At 44.8% G+C, this 16,912-nt stretch overlaps 1 protein-coding gene across 1 annotated transcript; it reads right to left on the bottom strand.

Moving 5' to 3' along the window:
* Positions 1-10,184: 10,184 nt before the first annotated feature.
* Pou4f1 (POU class 4 homeobox 1) lies at positions 10,185-14,714 on the bottom strand. Its single transcript, XM_074044618.1, has 2 exons — positions 14,473-14,714; positions 10,185-13,838 (listed from the first exon to the last, which is right to left on the bottom strand). The coding sequence occupies exons 1-2, from the start codon at positions 14,593-14,595 to the stop codon at positions 12,696-12,698; spliced, it is 1,266 nt and encodes a 421-aa protein (XP_073900719.1). The 5' UTR covers positions 14,596-14,714; the 3' UTR covers positions 10,185-12,695.
* Positions 14,715-16,912: the final 2,198 nt, after the last annotated feature.

The following is a 16,912-nucleotide window of genomic DNA, read 5'->3' as shown; positions in this document are numbered from 1 at the left end:
TGGGAGAAATAAATGTGACTTGTGGATACCAAGAGGTCAAGTACGGCTGCTCAAATATTTTTCTTACAAAATGACGGATTTATTAGACAAATAAGTAGCCCGGCTGATGCAAAACCCCCAGTGATTGAATTTTGACGTTAAGTCAACAACAACTCGAACTACATCAGTGCTTCAAGATTTAGTTATGATGGTAGAGATTACTGAACAAATAAGAGCCAGAAATGAATACAGATTTCTGAGGCTCTGCCCCTGGCACCCTCTTCTTGACATTCTCCTCCATATGCTCCCCCTATTCATACTGTATTATAATTAAAGGACTTGCCTATGCCTTGCTATTGGAAAAGAACTTTAAAATAATTAAGCATATTTTTCTGTTTAAAAAAAAAAGAGGCTCAGTGAGAAAGCCAATTGAGTTCCATAATAAATTCCTTCGCGGCCTGAAAGTCATCCACCATTAGAATGGAGGGAGAATGCACTGGGTGTTTTTCTTTCCTTTTTTTTTTTTTTTTAAGATTTTATTGTCATTAAGAGCTTTGATAATTTATGCCCCCCCCCCAACACGCCCTACTATCCTATAAAACACTGCATTCTGAAAGATTTGAGATCTATGGCCACGTTAGTATCCCACTCGGGTAGTAGAATCCACTGCTAAATAATTAAACTGCCTATACAATTTCAGGAGTACTTTAGGTTTCACCTCTCCTGGGTCAGTGACTACAAGCCCCTCTGGAGCTCACCATGGTGCTGAAAATCTTGCTTGACTCTTTGGGAAGGAAGGGTACCATTCAAGGAGGCTTTGGAGGCATTACTTATCTTTGCTCCTCATGGAAGGAAGCTTAAATAATTGAAACTGCATTTAAACATAAAGAGGCTCATTTCTCATCTTTTCATGTAGAAAGGGACTAATCTGCTCCTAGCATGAAAATCTGTGAGTTTATCTATTCTGTGTGTGACTTGCTTATTGTAGTTGAAGAGTGACTCAGTTTCCCTTTGTGTGCTGTTGAGCCAGCCAAGAACCCTTTGCTTCACTCTCTCCCCGTATTCCATGATTTTTCAGCTATTGTTTGATTTCTCTTTTAGTTTATGGAACTGTTTGTTTTTAAAGGGACAAATTTATATTTGATTTTAAGACTTCATCTTATCAAGAACTTGAGATCATTTCTGTTTCTAGCTAGAAACTTGTTTTCTGGGTATCCGAGCATGGCCCACTAGAGGCAATAAAATGGCACTAGGTCTTTTTCCAGATTGTATTCATATACAATAGTAAGTCCATTCTGTAAAATAAGTTGACCATCCAGGCTTCTCTCACAATTTCTCCATGTCCTTCCCATATAAACATGCACCCTTATTTTGTATAGATGTTTTCATCACACTGGGTTTTAAACAATCTACTATGCTAGGTGTTTTACCTGGTAAGTAAAGCCAGAAATCCAAAATTGCTAACTCTAAAATAGCAATAGAATTCTTCAAGTAGAAAGGAATATTTCATAATTATTTTGCCACTTCGAGATTTAAAAAAATAACTTTTGCTAATGAAGCCCTTCTACTAGGGAGAAGAGTGTTGCTTTATTTTTTTCTTTTAAAAATACTGGATAATACCTTCAGTCTAAAAATACTTCTGTCTGCAGTATGCTTAAACTTGTTTCTGGATTTATATTTCAATATGCTCTTTAGGATGCAAAATTCTTGTCAAATTAAAGAGTGCCCATGTCCTGCCCGCTTCCAGCAAATCACTTGCAGCACCTAATAAATCCAGCTGGGGTTCTTTCTATGGCTTGATGCTGCTGAAATCATTATTGTCCTGCCTTGTTTCATGTCAGAGGCCTCTTCGCCTCATCTGTCATGAAACCAATTTCACTTTATTTACATCCATTTGCTAGTTTAATTACTGTGCTGATGAATAGCCTGAAGGAATTAAGTTACGAGGCTTTGGAAACCCAAAGCGACAGATATATGGGCTACCTTTTAACTACAGGGAAAGAAATAAAGGGTAGTGGCATGCACCAAAATTTAAAGATAATAAGTGTTTCGCTGTACCCAGCTACTTTTGAATTCAGGATGGTCCTTTATTCATTATCTCCTGGATAAAACACAGTGCTTTAGAGTCCTCCATATTTACTGACTGACGGCAGTTCTCTATGATACAATACAATCCTCTATTATAAATGCCTTTTTAAATGAGTCACTGATGATTTTCCAGACAAATCAAATAAGTTAAAGCAATGACATTTGTAATTAAAGGCACCTACCAATGCTAACCTTTCCCTAGAATTGAGAAATCACTTCTATTCAAAGACAGATCAGTGCCTTTTCAATACGCAGTATAAAATATTTCACTCTTATACTATAATACTATAATGGCTTTCATATAGTTTTTGTTTCTCATCATTGAACACAATCTCACAATTATCTTTAATGTATCTTTAAAACATAAGTAAAAACATTTTGCTGCCTTTCTCCTTTATATGTTCAAAATAATTGGACATTTTGAATATATGTTAATAACAGAAGGCTTATGGTGCAAGTAAACAATATGTGTTCTCAAATATATATATATGCACATATATATTTTTTAAATCTAAGATCAACAAAGTTTTTAGTCACTCCAGTATGTTATAGATTAACTTCTGCAGTATAAGTATATAAGTTATAAAAAAATTTAAAAAAACCTTCAAGGCTATTTCTCCCTAGGATCTATCACTAATTTCAGATTTTAAAACTTAAAATTGATAATCCACAAATTAAGTTTCATGTGGTCTACCATCACTGACCCTTGATTAAAACAAATATTCCCAAACTGACCCTTGATTTTATATTTTTTTCTATTCTCAGGTAGCATTGCACATGACAAGAATGAAACTTTTAAATCTAAGTAGCAGTATGGTTTCTTCTCTCATTGCTCTGTTTCTGATAAGATCTTAAAATCTTAAAAAAGCTTTCACTTGCTTTACCTAAGAATGATGAGTTTTAGGCACATGCCAAATATATTCATCTCTTCAAAAAGGAATTTATTTTTTTCATATAAATATTGTCTTATAGCATGTGTACTCATATGTGCTCCAAGCTGAGCACATAATTACTTCCAAGGTTTGCAAACTTTTAAAACTAGATATTTAACCAAAAACACTATGAACATTTGAAGGTAAGAGATACTTATAAAAAAAGAAGAAATGAGATAAGTTTTAAATGCTTTCTCACTTAATGCTTTTGCTACCCTGTTTGTTCTGCAGCTTAAAGGAAGGGACGAATTGTAAATGCGTGTTATCTTTAGAGGAACTAAAGCTGGTGAAAACCCCACTTCCATGCAGAAATTATTAATAAATTACATATTCATTACAAATTCCCCAGGCACCTCCTTCCAAGCCCCTACATCCCCGAAATACACATTTTTCCTGTTCCTTGACTACTTTTAATAAAGCCCATCCACAAAACAACATACCTAACAAAAACACGTTTTTGTACCAAGAAAGTCTTGCCTATAAAAGTTTTGCAGTAAAAGAACTCTAAACAGGACCTTTCAGGTAGGTAAATTTTCCTTATGTTAAATAGAACCACATGCTATGCCAATTCTTTGACAGACATTTGTGAACAGTATTTAACTGGAAAGCAAGAAAATCTTCATTGGTTTAGTCTTCTCTATATTTTTTTAAATAAAAGAAAGAAGAGTGATGAGTATTTTAAATGCTTTCTATTTCCCTCTCCCCTTCCCCCATCTCTCTCATTCTCTCCCTCTTTCCAAGACCTTCTCCTCCCTCTCCAGCTCCTTTTGATTAATAGATCCATGTGGCTAACGGCCTGACATATGGTGTGCGAAGCAGCTTGAGATAGTACCTAAGGCATCCCCTACGGCCATTAACATATTAGGGGCTTATGTGCAGTGAGACAGTCAGACCTCATCTAGCGCCAGCATTTGCAGAAAGGCTGCACCCCAGAGCTGTTTGATAGAGAGTTTCAATAATGCACCACTCTTCCATTTTGAGGGACTTGCTTCTTGTGCTGCAACACTGAGACAGAATTGAATGAAGTTTAGAAATAAGAGTTGCAGCCAGCACAACAGGGAAAAAAAATGTGCTTACATCTGTTTGTACATGGATATGCACGTGGAGGCACAGCTTCAAGCTCACAAACGCACACAGCTCCTGAGTATAATCAGTAAACAGGCAACGTCAGCCGCCTGGATTTATTTTGTTTAAAGATTTATTTTACTTAAAGTCTTCTTTATACCCAGAATACTAACAGTACAGTAACAGTCCAGTTACTGATAGAGATGATTCAAAAGCAAAAAAAAAAAAAAAAAAACAAAACACCGCATAATGTGAATTATGTAGCAGATAGAAAAAAATCAAGTGTATTTTTTACGTCTGTAGTCTTAAAAAGAAAAAGAAAAGCAGGAAGAAAATGATGAAAATTAAACCTCAAAAGTTGTGATCATACTTTAAATGTATTTGCAGGCCAAATCCTTAGAGAGGTAACCAATCTAACTCTACAAAATCTGAAGTTTAGTAACAAATAAAAAAAGTCTTGACAACAACTCTGAAAGATAAGGAAAGCGTCTATGTCTATGTTTTTATATAAAGAGATATATAAATTTGGGGCAAGGGAGATGCTATTAAAAATCAAAGCGTTCTTCTCACTTGAAGCTTGTTTAATTCACTTTAACCTCACAACTGAAGCTTGAAATTCACTTTGCCCACGTCCTTCTCCTTTCAGTTTCCTGCTGATAAGCCACTGTACTTCTTTTGAACTGTACTCTGCCTGTTTGCTTGGCAAATAAATACTGTTCCGCCCTATTAAACCTCTTAGGTAGTTTCATCTTCGGATTTCTCAAATACGGAGCTAATAAGGAGGTACTTTGATGCTGTTTTACTTTCAAACTACAGCCCCGAGGCGTTAAAACGCGCAAAAGGTAACTGGAAAAGTAAATTGCCACAAGCAAGGTGCACCCTCCCTTTCAAAATCGCTCCGACCCTCCCCAGTGCACTGCATGGCAGCCGAAAATCGCCCTGTTTCTGTACAGAAATAGGTCCCATTGGCAGCCCCTGGGGTTTTGATCCCGAGCCACTTTACTAGGGGAGAGAGGAGAGAAGAGGCACTTTTAAGTTTAAAAGCCCTGGAATCCCTTGGGGGGAAGCAATGTAGAGACGGAAAGGCCTTCCAAAAGTTGGTTCTAGGCAAACAAATATCAAGCGAAAGGAGGAGATTAGGAATGAACAACTCATTTAAGCAACCAGCAATAAAACTTCCACAGAAGGTGTGGCGGTGGTGCGCGAGAGGTGCGCACAGATGTTAAAACCAAGTTCAAGCCTGGGGTTCAGATCATACTTTGGAGGAAAAACCCCGCCGGCGCTCGGGAGCCTTCAATACACTTGTTCTGCGCCACACTGCGCGCGCGCGCACACAACATACACGCGATCCCTGAGTTTAATATAACCAAAGAAAACAATCGAAACATAGCTGTTTTATTTTAAACTGGGATGAAAGCGCCTGCTACACAAAGGCGGCACAGTTATCTCAGGTGCACTTCCGGAAAAAAGGCAAGCTCCCATGAAATACCTCGGCACAGCCTCATATCCAACCTACCTGCTTTTTTTTTTTAATGCCACATTTTCATTGCTAACTCATAAAACTGCATTTTAAGATCGCGCAAAGCGCAGGACATTTGAGCTCCAATACCAGCTAGCCTCAGAGATCCTCGTCAGATTTAGCTTCTTTCTTTCTTTCATCACAACGATTTGGTAAAGTCGCATAAGTGATCAAAATTAACATAAATCATTATTAGTTATTAGGATTTGCTCTAAATTACACTGTGAATATCGCACCAGCCCCATCTGCCGCCCCTGCTCTCGCAGCAATAGATTGCAGATAAAATAAATGTCCTTACCCCATTAGAAGGTTCCTGTCTCTGTAGCCAAAAGCCAAACAAAAGCAATAAATACCGGGCTTTTTCTCTCCACTATTCAGCTGTGACTCTTTTCATCAGCTCTTCCTCTAGAAAAGCTCAATAGCTGCCTGAAAATATTGCATTTTATATCACCAAAGGGCGATTAATATTGCATTAACTGTATTTAACATTTTTTAAGCGCGAGTAATCTACAATGAGTTAGTTTCTGTTAGTACAGGGGGCATCAGAACTACTGCAGATCACTTAAGATTATCCTTATAAACGTATTATTTGTCTCACACGTTGTATTTTTTAAAAATAATGTTAAGAGTGTACCGCGCAATGTTTGAAGTGGAAGAAGCCATGCTAATGGTCTGCCTAAAGTATTCTGACACTGTCTGGAGACAGCCAGGTCTCTGCCTTCATTAAATGTTTATTGTCAACACTTGGCGGGGCTGGGGAGGGGAGAAAGAGACCGGTGTAAGTGAATTTCCACGGTTGGAAATTATCAACACTTTGTTTGATTCTGATCCATGTCTACAAAAGTTTGCACACACTATGTTGCAATGAGGCTAAACGTCAGAGTTACCAAATTTTTGTTTGTAATTCGTTTTACTTAATCAATGCTTAGTCTCTTCCTTTTCCATCCCTCCTTTTGCCAACTCTGGGACCAAGCTCCGGCTTAGCCCCTCCCGTTTCCCTTCACCACTTCCCATCCTTCCCCCTCTGAATCTGACAGAAGCGACCTCCTGCGGATGCCGGCAGGGACGCTGGCGCTTTTTCGCCCCACGCCTGGGTCTGTGGGAGAAGGACGCTGGTCTCCATACTGGGGCTTCTCTCAGACCCGAGATTTGCATCTTTCGCTTTTATATTTAAGATTCCACTAAATTCCCCGGGACAAAACCTAGCAGCTGGCCATTCTATCGCTTCGGTTACAAAATCTTTCCTTGCCTGATAAATTCAGATCTGTAGCAGGACTTTGGTAATGAGGCACCACAGCAACAAGACAAAAGCGAAGCTCGCTAGCATTCCTCCCAATTCTTTCTAAAACACGTAAACCAGTTTTGAAAGTTTTTGTGACTTAGGCAACCTAGGGGTGTGGGGAAGCATTTTTAAGCTCTGTGGGATTTAGGTCTGCTCCCTTTCTCTCAGAATGTCCTCAAAGTCACTCTGCAGTGGGAGAAGACTTCTGGCAGTGTCTAATTTTGAGCTGGGGAACTGCAGCTGACAGTCGAAGGGGACTGGGTGCGCTCAATGCGCATGTGCGGTTCCGGCGCGCTCCCTGCGCCCGGGTTCCCAGCGGTCCGCTCCCGCTGGCCAGCCGTGCGCACGCGCGCGAGATGGCCTGGCCTTAGGCCATTAACCCCCTCACGTCCTACCCTTCCTGGCCGAGGCCTGGCCTGGGCCAGCAGGCCGGTGGCCGTCCCGCCTTCCGAGCAGAGATGAGACCTCCGGCAGCCAGAAGCCTCTGGGCCACGAGTCTCCGAGCAGGGAGTGGAGGGTTGCGCACAGGGCCCGCCGCTGTAGCTCAGCCGCCAGCCGCAGAGTTGCGCACTCGGTGGCGCAGCCGGGGTGGGGGTGTTGAGGTGCGAGAGCTAGAACCTCTGGTGGATGGGGGGGAGGGCGGGTCCCCCTCCTGGCTGAAAATTCGACCCAATCAGCTGTCTGTGGTTTGAACTGCGCGCGCCAACCCACTCGCCTTGAAGTCTAGAAGTTAGGCGGGGCAGACAGGCGGGTTGCAGTAGGCAGCTGTGATCGCCCCCGAAATAACTCTGGAAGTCTGAGGGGCGCTTGGCAGCTCACATACCTCCCCCCCCGCCCCGCGCCCTACAGATCCACCAGTTTTCGGGAAGGGAGTCACGGAGGGCTGACTGTCTCACATCAAGCCGACTTGACAACAATTACGAAAGTTTTTAATTAGCTTCTTGTTATCATTCATTTTATTAATTTCCAGAACTCTCAGGCCATGAATTATTCAAAGAGCAAGGCAACCCTAATGGGGCGGCTGCGAGTCTCCGCTGCACGTGCCGGGCTGGACTCTGGCTGCTCCGCTAGCCGATTGCTCTGTGTGCCAGTTCGGTACCTGAAGCCGCAGAGGCGCGAAGGTTTGATCAAATATTAAATAACGTAATTATTGCGACAAGGCTTATCTCGCAGGTGGAAAAGAGACCCCCGTGAGAATTAGATTTCAGCTGCTTAAAAAAAAAATCAATTAAGCTTGCGGTCTTCTCTGAAACAGCCCGCAAGGATTGTGTAGCTCTCGTTGCGGGCTGACTGTGGTGGCAACACCGATGGCAAAGCAGCATCGATAATAATTGTGAAATCACCTTTATTATCCATCTGGGCATCAAGCCATTAGAATGAGGTGGAGCACCCTGGTTTTAGCCAGAGTCAGACGCTCCAACTTTAACTTCTTGGACAAAACTAAGAAAGCCATCAACCTTGAAAGGTGAAGTAGGGATTTTCAGGCAGGCAAGGTCCAGAGATGCTCTGGAGGAGTCGCGAGGGCCTAGGGCTGGGGGCTGACCAAGTGAGGCTTCTCAGGCTTAGAGCCCTGTCCTCTCCGCGAGACCATCCATAGTTGCTGGACCCAAGTAATCTTAATATTACAAGAAAGTAAAAATCGATAGTTATGGCAGTGGTGCCTACGGTTTATTTATGAGAGTATAATCGAAGTTGAGAGCAATTTCAGAACACGCATTAAACAAAAATCTATCCAGAATTTATTTAGTTTATGGATCTTCAGGACATCATTTCTCAGACCTACAGAAGGAGCAGAACCCCGAGCTAGGATTGGGGAAAAGAGACAATCTAAGGCAAATGGATGGCACTAAGGTGGCAGGTGCTTTTACTGCTTATTTGTCTTTTTGCCTTTCCTTGCCTCCTGTTTTTCCTGAGAAGCTGAAACACAAATGCAGCCCAGGTCTCCTACTCTCTTAAACTTGTTCTGAGATTATTCAGTAAAAGAACCCCGAGTCACACATTTTATTTCCACACACTGATAGGTGCAGAAATCTGTGTAGCTTCAAGTGCCGCTCTTCAGAACCAGAGAACTTTGACAGGCTAAACTACCATAGAATGGCAAGCCTTTGCATTCTCTTCAGAGGACATTTTAAGATTTCTTCATGGGATGACGGTTAAAGGCATCTTAGAATAGTTTTAATATTCCTTTCAGCCCACATACAGATTCACTCACCAGAAAGCAAAACATTTTTTGTTTTGCACAGTCTCCTACTACATAACATAGGAAACTTTGCAAAGCATGTGTTTTCATGATGTTTTATTAACATAATAGTCTTCTTTTTTTACTGGGTAAGGACTTTACTTAATACAAAACAAATGCTTAAATTCTTAATACATACATTATCCATTATAATACAAATGTATTTGCCTGCAACATTTTCTTTTGAGCAGAATTTTTTAAAAAACGACTTTTGTAATCTTTTCATTTGTTCATTCCTGGTTCTCCAACAATGAAATCTGGTCATACTTTTCTATAAAATAACGTGTTTTTTTTACAAATGCATTTTATTAGAAACTCTGATGATATTTCAAGTCAATAACAACAGAAACAAATCAATTTTGATGGAAGAGATCTATTTTTAAAAATACCTCTAGTGCTTTTTTTAAACATTAACAACTGTTTAAAATCACAGCTTTTAAAATGTACTATTCTTTTTTGAACATCAAATGTTTTCTTTCACAGATTTGCCGGTGAAATTAAAAAAGATTTAGCTAAAATAGGATGACTTCAGAAGATATAATCCCAGCTACTAAGAAACTTTGTACATTTGGCATTTGATCTAGTTCCAGGTCACCAAGAAATAAGAGGATCTCTGGTCACTCTGGAGCAGTTAGGTGGCATATTAATTATTCCAAATGAACAGAAGCATTTGACAAGGTATCTGAACAGATAACTGGATGGTTTTTAAATTTATTAATGTCCAAAGAAAAGTCATTTACTGTGGGAACACCTTTAGAAGTGTTTTTAGGGTAGAACAGTACATACAAACTCCCAAATACCTCTGTCCCTGACCTCCAAGGTTAATGCTTTTCAGGTGCATGGTTATTTATTGCCTTCCACCACTCTGAATGGAGTGCTGTGGCTTAGGAGTTTCTGCAGTTAAAAAGAATCTTTGATAAACACAGGCAACTAATATAGAATTCATTTTATTCACATGAGTTATCTGAAAGTGAATTCTGATTCAGCAAAAAAGAGGAGAGGAGAGGGGAGGGGAGAGGAGGGGAGGAGAGAAGAGAGGAGAGGATCGGGAGGGGAGGGGAGGGGAGGGGTGGGATGGAGAGGAGGGGAGAGGGGAGAAAGAAAAAAACACCAAAACATTTTCTCTTTCCCTTCTTTTGGTCTCCCCTTTGACATCCTCCCCCACCCCTTTTTGTTTGTTTTTGCTTGTTTGGTTGGGTTTTTTGGTTGAATTGTCTCAGTTGTTGAACAGCTCTACCAGGACTTGGCTCAATATAAACACAAAAATGCACCCAAATCATAAAACTGCTCTTCTTTCAGTTATGTTTTATTTGTAAGTGTACTGGGACACATCCCCCTGTTGTATGTTGGCGCACAAAAATGATTCTGATAGACGTGGGGGAGGGGGAGGTAATAGAGCAATGACATAACCAAGGAGAAAGCTTAGCAGACATACATGGACAGGTAGATCAACCCGTGAGACATTTCAGGATTAACACTGGCAGTTTGTAACCACTGTGTGAATGTGTGCATGAAATAAAATATTTACAATAATCTTCCTTTCTTCCTTTTCCTCTACATACAAGAATATGATAAGAATGTTGTGTTTTCAGTGGAAACAGGCAGTAGACTGTGAAATCACACTATTCACAAAACGGTCTACCAGAAAGCTAGCCCAGTTTAGTGCTCAGTTTCAAATGCATAGAATGTTTGCGCTGCAAACAATGATATACAACATAATTAAATAAATAATGTCTAACCAGAGTGAGATCTAATTGTGTTTCTTTCTTTCTGCACTTTTCAGATCATGCATGGTTTCTGTCCTGTTATACAGCAGGGTTTTTGTTTTGTTTTGTTTCTTATTTGTTCTGTTTCATTTTTAAAGTTATGGTTAAGGGATGGTAACAAATCACCTCCACATGAGATCAAAGAGTATCTTGTACACAGAGCAGGCAATTTCACCTAACCAACTTCAACTGTCTTTCTCATTTTTAAAAATTCATCAGCAGCTTGTAAGGTACCTGGATTATTACTATGAAATACTATACATGATTTTCTATTTGGAAAACTGAAAGTGCAAATTAAAGTCTTTGCTATCCAATATTTTCCCCTAGTTAATAAATGACTCTTGGATAATAATAACAAAAAGGAAAGAGTTGTTCTGCTTTTCCCAGGAACATGCAGACCTCTTTGAAACAAACGGGTGTGTGGCGGGGAGGCCTTTAAATCTGTCTTCCTCTCTTCCGGGATTTAGGTAATTTTCCCACAGCCAACTCCAAACCTAACTGAAAGCAGAAACTTGTCAGCATTTCAACAATTTCATGTTCTCCAAAAGAGGAAGAAAGGGGACCTATAAGAGCAAGATGAGTCTTATTTCAAAGGAGAAAACTGAAAACAGAACGAAGTATCTGTCCCAATATTTCCCACACTACCAGTCTATTTAAATGAATAGGGGGGGAAAAACAGTAGGAAGTTTGAAATAAAACAGACTGAAAAATGAAAGAATGGGCAAGCTAAGGTGAAGTCCTATAAGGGAAAGGGAAAGGTTTATGTTGGAATAGTCTGTTTTCTAGATCTTAGATAACAACAAAATGAAAAAGAGAAGTTTTTTTTTAACAATAATTGTTTTGTTTTCTTAGAATAAAAATGTTTATTTCAGAGACTCCAAATCTTGCTTTTTAGTCAGCTCAAAGACTGTAACTCTCACTTCCTAACGACCCTCACTGGACCGGGTCCAGGCCACAGGACTGTAGCCACTGGGCCACTGGAAAACTTGGATTCCTTCTAAACAGGCAGTCGGCCTCCAACCCCCACCCACTTTGAGCTGTGCCTCCAAGCGCTTCCCAGTTCCGGAGCGCAGCCACTGGAGTCTTTTTGAAATGAAGAAAATGAATCAAAGAGGATATGGGTTGGGTGGAGGTGAGATTTAGAAGGAAAAATTAAACACGCAGACAGAACAACTAGTTTTCCTATCCAGAACTTCACCTTCGGGTTCATTTGGTTTTCGTTTTTGACTTAGTTTGTGTGCGTGTAGGGCTGGGGCAGTGGTAATAACGGTAGTGATCTTTTTTCTTTCTTGGGGGTAAATGAAGCTGCAGATTACTGCTCCCCAGAGTTAAAATTTTAAAGCAGTTTTGTTTGTTTTTGTTTTGTTTTTTAGTCTTTATTTGTCTAGTTTTGGATGGTTGGTTTGTTTTTGTACATAATTCCTTGGTCCCCAGGAGATTTTGGGTAAGCGTCTCTGGTCAAAAACAATCCATTTCCCAACCCTTCCCCGAATCTCCCCCACCCTACCCCCTGGAACCATCCTGCTCCTCAAAAGCCCTGCTCTAGTCTCCACCGTCCTTCCCCCGCTCACCCTAATTCCCCCCTTTCTCCCCTCTACTTCGTCCAATTCTTTCTCCATGCCCAACTTCCCTCTCTAGAAGGGGGGATAGTAAGGGCAGGGAGAGCAGGGTGGGGCCGAGGAAAGAGCCAGGGGAGGGACTCCCCAAATGCAAGCAAGATAACTAACTGGACACTCCAAATGCGAGGGGGAGCAGGCCAAAGGAAAGTCCCCAGAAATGCCCCCCTCAGCTCTCCTGTCTGCCCCACCCGGCACCTCCACCCCCCTCAGTAAGTGGCGGAGAATTTCATCCGCTTCTGCTTCTGTCTCTGGTTGCAAAACCACACCCGCACCACGTTCTTTTTGAGGTCCAGTTTCTCAGCGATGGCAGCAATCTTCTCGGAGGAGGGCCGGGGTTGTACGGCAAAGTAGGCCTCGAGGGAGCGCTTCTCCGGCGCGGCGATGGAAGTCCGCTTGCGCTTCTTCTCGCCGCCGTTGAAGAGCTCGGGCTTGTTCATTTTCTCGCGCTGCGCGCCCTCGGCCTCCTCCAGCCACGCCTGCAGGATGGGCTTGAGCGCGATCATATTGTTGTGCGAGAGCGTGAGCGACTCGAACCTGCAGATGGTGCTCTGGCTGAGCGAGCCCACGCCCGGGATCTTGAGGTTGGCTAGCGCCGAGCCCACATCGGCCTGTGTCACGCCCAGCTTGATGCGCCGCTGCTTGAAGCGCTCCGCGAACGCCTCAAGCTCGCGCGGGTCCGTGTCAGAGTCGCAGATGGAAGCCAGGCCCGCCGCGCCCACCACCGCCGCCGCCGCTGATGCCGCCGCCACCTGCCCGGCCGCCGCTGCCGCCGCTGCAGCCGCCGCGCCATGGTGTGCAGCCGCCGCCACCAGCCCGGGGTGCGGCAGCCCGGACGGCATGTTCATGGCGGCCGCCGCCGCCGGGTGCGACAGGTGGCCAAGGCCATGCATGTGCGGATGCGGGTGCGCCGAGCCGCCTAGGAGCCCGCCGCCAGGGCCACCGCCGCCGCCCCCCGGGCCACCGCCGCCACCTCCGCCCCCGGGGCCGCCGCCGCCCGGGCCACCGCCGCCCCCTGGGCCGCCGCCGCCCCCGGGGCCGTCGTGGGCACCGCCGCCACCGCCCGCCGCGCCCGCACCACCGGCGCCGGCCATAAGCGCGAGCGACGGCGACGAGATGTGGTCCAGCAGATCTCCTGGCTCGAGCGCCTGGTGGTGGTGGTGATGGTGGTGGTGGTGAGCCAGCGGCACCGTGGACGTGGACGTGCATGGCACGCTGTTCATCGTGTGATACGTGGCGTCCGGCTTGAAAGGGTGGCTCTTGCCCTGGGACACCGCGATGTCCACGGCCGCCAGCGCCTCGGCCCGCGCCAGCAGCGTCTCGTCCAGGCTGGCGAAGAGGTTGCTCTGCAGCTGCAGGCGACACAAACCAAACCAAAAAACCACAAAACCAAAAAGGCAAAAACAAAACAAAAAACACACAAGCCGGAAAGCACAAGCAAAAAGCAAACACAAAGCAACCAAAATAACGGGGGTGGGAAGAGTGGAGAGAGGGAAAGACGGAATGGGGGAGACACATTGGGGACGAACAGGGGGCAGACGAGAAGGGACAGGGGCATAGAGAGGGGTGCAAAAGGGGAGAAGAGGACGTGGGAACACATTCCGGGAACGGGCGTGGAAGACGAAAAAGGAGGGCGAAAAGAAGAAGAAATGGAGATGTAACTCGCAGCTGGGGACCCGTGTCACACACCCAAGCACGCACAGAGACCACCTTTTCCAAGCATGAAATTAGCAGAGAAAGTGGAGGGAAGTCTAGAGTCAGAACTCCCCACTCCGATCGCAGGTGCTCGACACAGAGGCACAGGCAGACGGGAACACGACATCAAGCTCCGCTGGACAAAACGTGCCTCACAGCGGATTCCTCTAGAAACCCCTGCCCGCAAATGTCCGCACCGGGACCTGCACAACCAGCACCCGACATGCAGCGTCTCGTAAAGGGGGAGGGGGGCGGGCGCGCGGGCCGGGGCCGCGGGCGTGGGGCGCTTACCGGCGGCGTGGGCAGGCAGGCCCGCCGGATGGCCTCCGAGCTGGAGTGCAGCGACGGGTACTTGTGCTCAGGGAGGGTAGGATGCATGGCAAAGTGAGGCTGCTTGCTGTTCATGGACATCATCTTGACGGCTTGGCATGTAAATCCACAAACACTCCGAAAGTCCGCGGCAAAGTGCGCACGCCGGCTCCCCCGGCCTCTCGTCCGAGCCTGTGGCCGCGGCGGCCGCTGCGGCTAACGGTGGCCGCAGCGGGGGCTACTACTGCTCCTGCTGCCGCCGACGCTCCCTTTGACCGCGCAGAGCGCCGCGCGCCGGCCTCGCCGGTCCCACTTCTCCAGGAGCTCTAGCCCGGCGCGCCGACGGGATGCACTCCTCTTACACCTGAGCCCCACTTCTCGCGGCTGGCCCGGAGAGCTCTCGCGAGAGCTCGTGGCCCCGCCGCGCTGACAGGCATCAGCTGTCTCCGTCTGTCTGGCGCGCGCTCTCTCTTTCGGCGGTGCCGTGCGACTGCGCGCGCGCGCGCTCGTCGGGCCGCGACCAGCGCGTGGGAGCAGCTCTTATAGTGACCACCAGCAAGGACAACGCAGGTGATGCACCTGTGGCTACCCGGGCATGCGCACTGTACGCCTCACCTTTCCACCGGGGGTCTGGAAAGATCAGAAAGGCCAGCTATTGTCTAAGGGTAGGCACCTTTTGGAAGGAGAAAGACAAGAGGCACGCACGCTCCTCTGTGTGTGTGTGTGTGTGTGTGTGTGTGTGTGCGTGTGTGTGTGCCCGCGCGCGCGCTTTTCCCGCTCCCTAGCAAGCCCGGAATATATGCGCATTACTTAGGCACACCTCCTCTCTGGGATGCCTAACAAGCTGTTATATAATGTATACAGCTGGGCATTTGTATGTTAAATTATGCCGTGCATTCCTCTGTATACACAGAAAAATAACACAGAAATGCTGAAGGTACTGTCTTTTGCTGCAAGAACCTGTTTCTTTCAAGGTTTATAAATAGGTTCCTGGAGAATAATCGCGGTGACAGACATTTGTTTGAAGCAGTCAGACGCTATTGATTTCCATATAATTTAATTTCTCTGCATACTTTGTTGCTGTTATTGTGAATATAACTGTGTCAGGCACCACCAGTGACAGCCACTTAGGAGCCACAAGGAGCATGTGCTTTCTACTCAGGAAAGGCTGTTGAAATGAAATTGTGCATCTCTCTTATTGTTTGTTTCCTTTAACCATGTACAAACCCACCTTTCAAACGAGCACCCAGTGATCTGAGGGTTCTAGTAATCAAAAGCAAAAAATAGTTAACAGTGTATAGTCGGAATCCTTTCCTCTCCTCTGCTTTCACACACACACACACACACACACACACACACACACACACACACACTTTTTTACTGGAAACTCCAGGAAAAGAAAACCACTTCAGAGAAAAGGGAATATGATGCTGAAAAGACAACTTTCCTCTTCTATCGTTTTCGCTCTTTGCCTCTCATCTCTGCTTACTTATATATATTTTTTCCTAATAGGAGACAGGATGAAACTTATAAGAAAGGGTGATTCAAAATACGAATTCAAATCAGATCGAAAGAACAGACGCAAGCTCTGGTCCAGCCTTCAAGTATTTTTTTTAAATTACTGTGGAACCAAGACCTGATAAGAAGAATAAATCAATTAGCCAACTTGTTATATGGCCGGCAGATCAAGGGCCTCCCCTAGGGAGCCACAGTTCAGGTGCCCAAGTCCCTAGGGACTCTGTACTTGCCTGGGGTGATAATAACTGCCCAGATGTTATCACATCTGCTGCAAGAGAGCTGGAGATAAGCCAGGGGCTGCTTATGGGAAGCAGATATCAAATAAATAATCTTTTTGGTCGTTCCTACACCAAGGAGGTCTACATTTCTATCAAAGGGCAGATCTCATTTCTATAAATCTAAAATTTGCGTTCCCGTGGATTTTATTTTTTTCTTTGCATAAACGCGTGTGTATTTAGCATACCCACTCACCGATTCAGATTCCAAGAGCCCGCAGGCGTCACCATGGCTTTTTCTTTCTTTTCTTTTCTTTCTTTTTTTTTTTTTTTTTTTTTTTGTTTCCTCTCCTCCCACTCCCTCCCTTTTTTCTAGCCAAGAGGGAAGCGAAAAGGATGTTCACTTGCTGGTGCGAGAAGGAGCAGCGTCTACATCCATTATGCGGCCCCTTGGGAGCGCTAAATGCAACTTTATCTCCACGGGAATGGACCGGGAGGGGACTTCGCTGGAGGGAAAGAGTGAGTCCTGTGGTACTTGTCACACCGGGCGTCCAGGCTTAATCTAATACTTCCTGACACCCATCGCGGTGGATCCCAATGCTTTCCAGCAGGGTGAGCAGGGTGTAAGAAAGAGTCTCCCCTCCACACCCCACCCCATGGGCAAGCTCCTGCAGCCGCCAGGAAATCGT

The sequence above is a fragment of the Castor canadensis genome, chromosome 10, assembly GCF_047511655.1.
Source record: "Castor canadensis chromosome 10, mCasCan1.hap1v2, whole genome shotgun sequence".
NCBI classification, from domain to species: domain Eukaryota; kingdom Metazoa; phylum Chordata; class Mammalia; order Rodentia; family Castoridae; genus Castor; species Castor canadensis.
Note: the sequence above shows the minus strand (reverse complement) of the source record. Positions and strands in the feature narration are given on the sequence as shown.

Bases quoted from the DNA above. Each gene is read 5' to 3' on its own strand.
- Pou4f1 (XM_074044618.1), bottom strand. From the start codon at position 14,595: ATGATGTCCATGAACAGCAAGCAGCCTCACTTTGCCATGCATCCTACC. The intron at 13,839-14,472 runs GTAAGCGCCCCA...TGTCGCCTGCAG, and splicing joins CCTGCCTGCCCACGCCGCCG to CTGCAGAGCAACCTCTTCGC.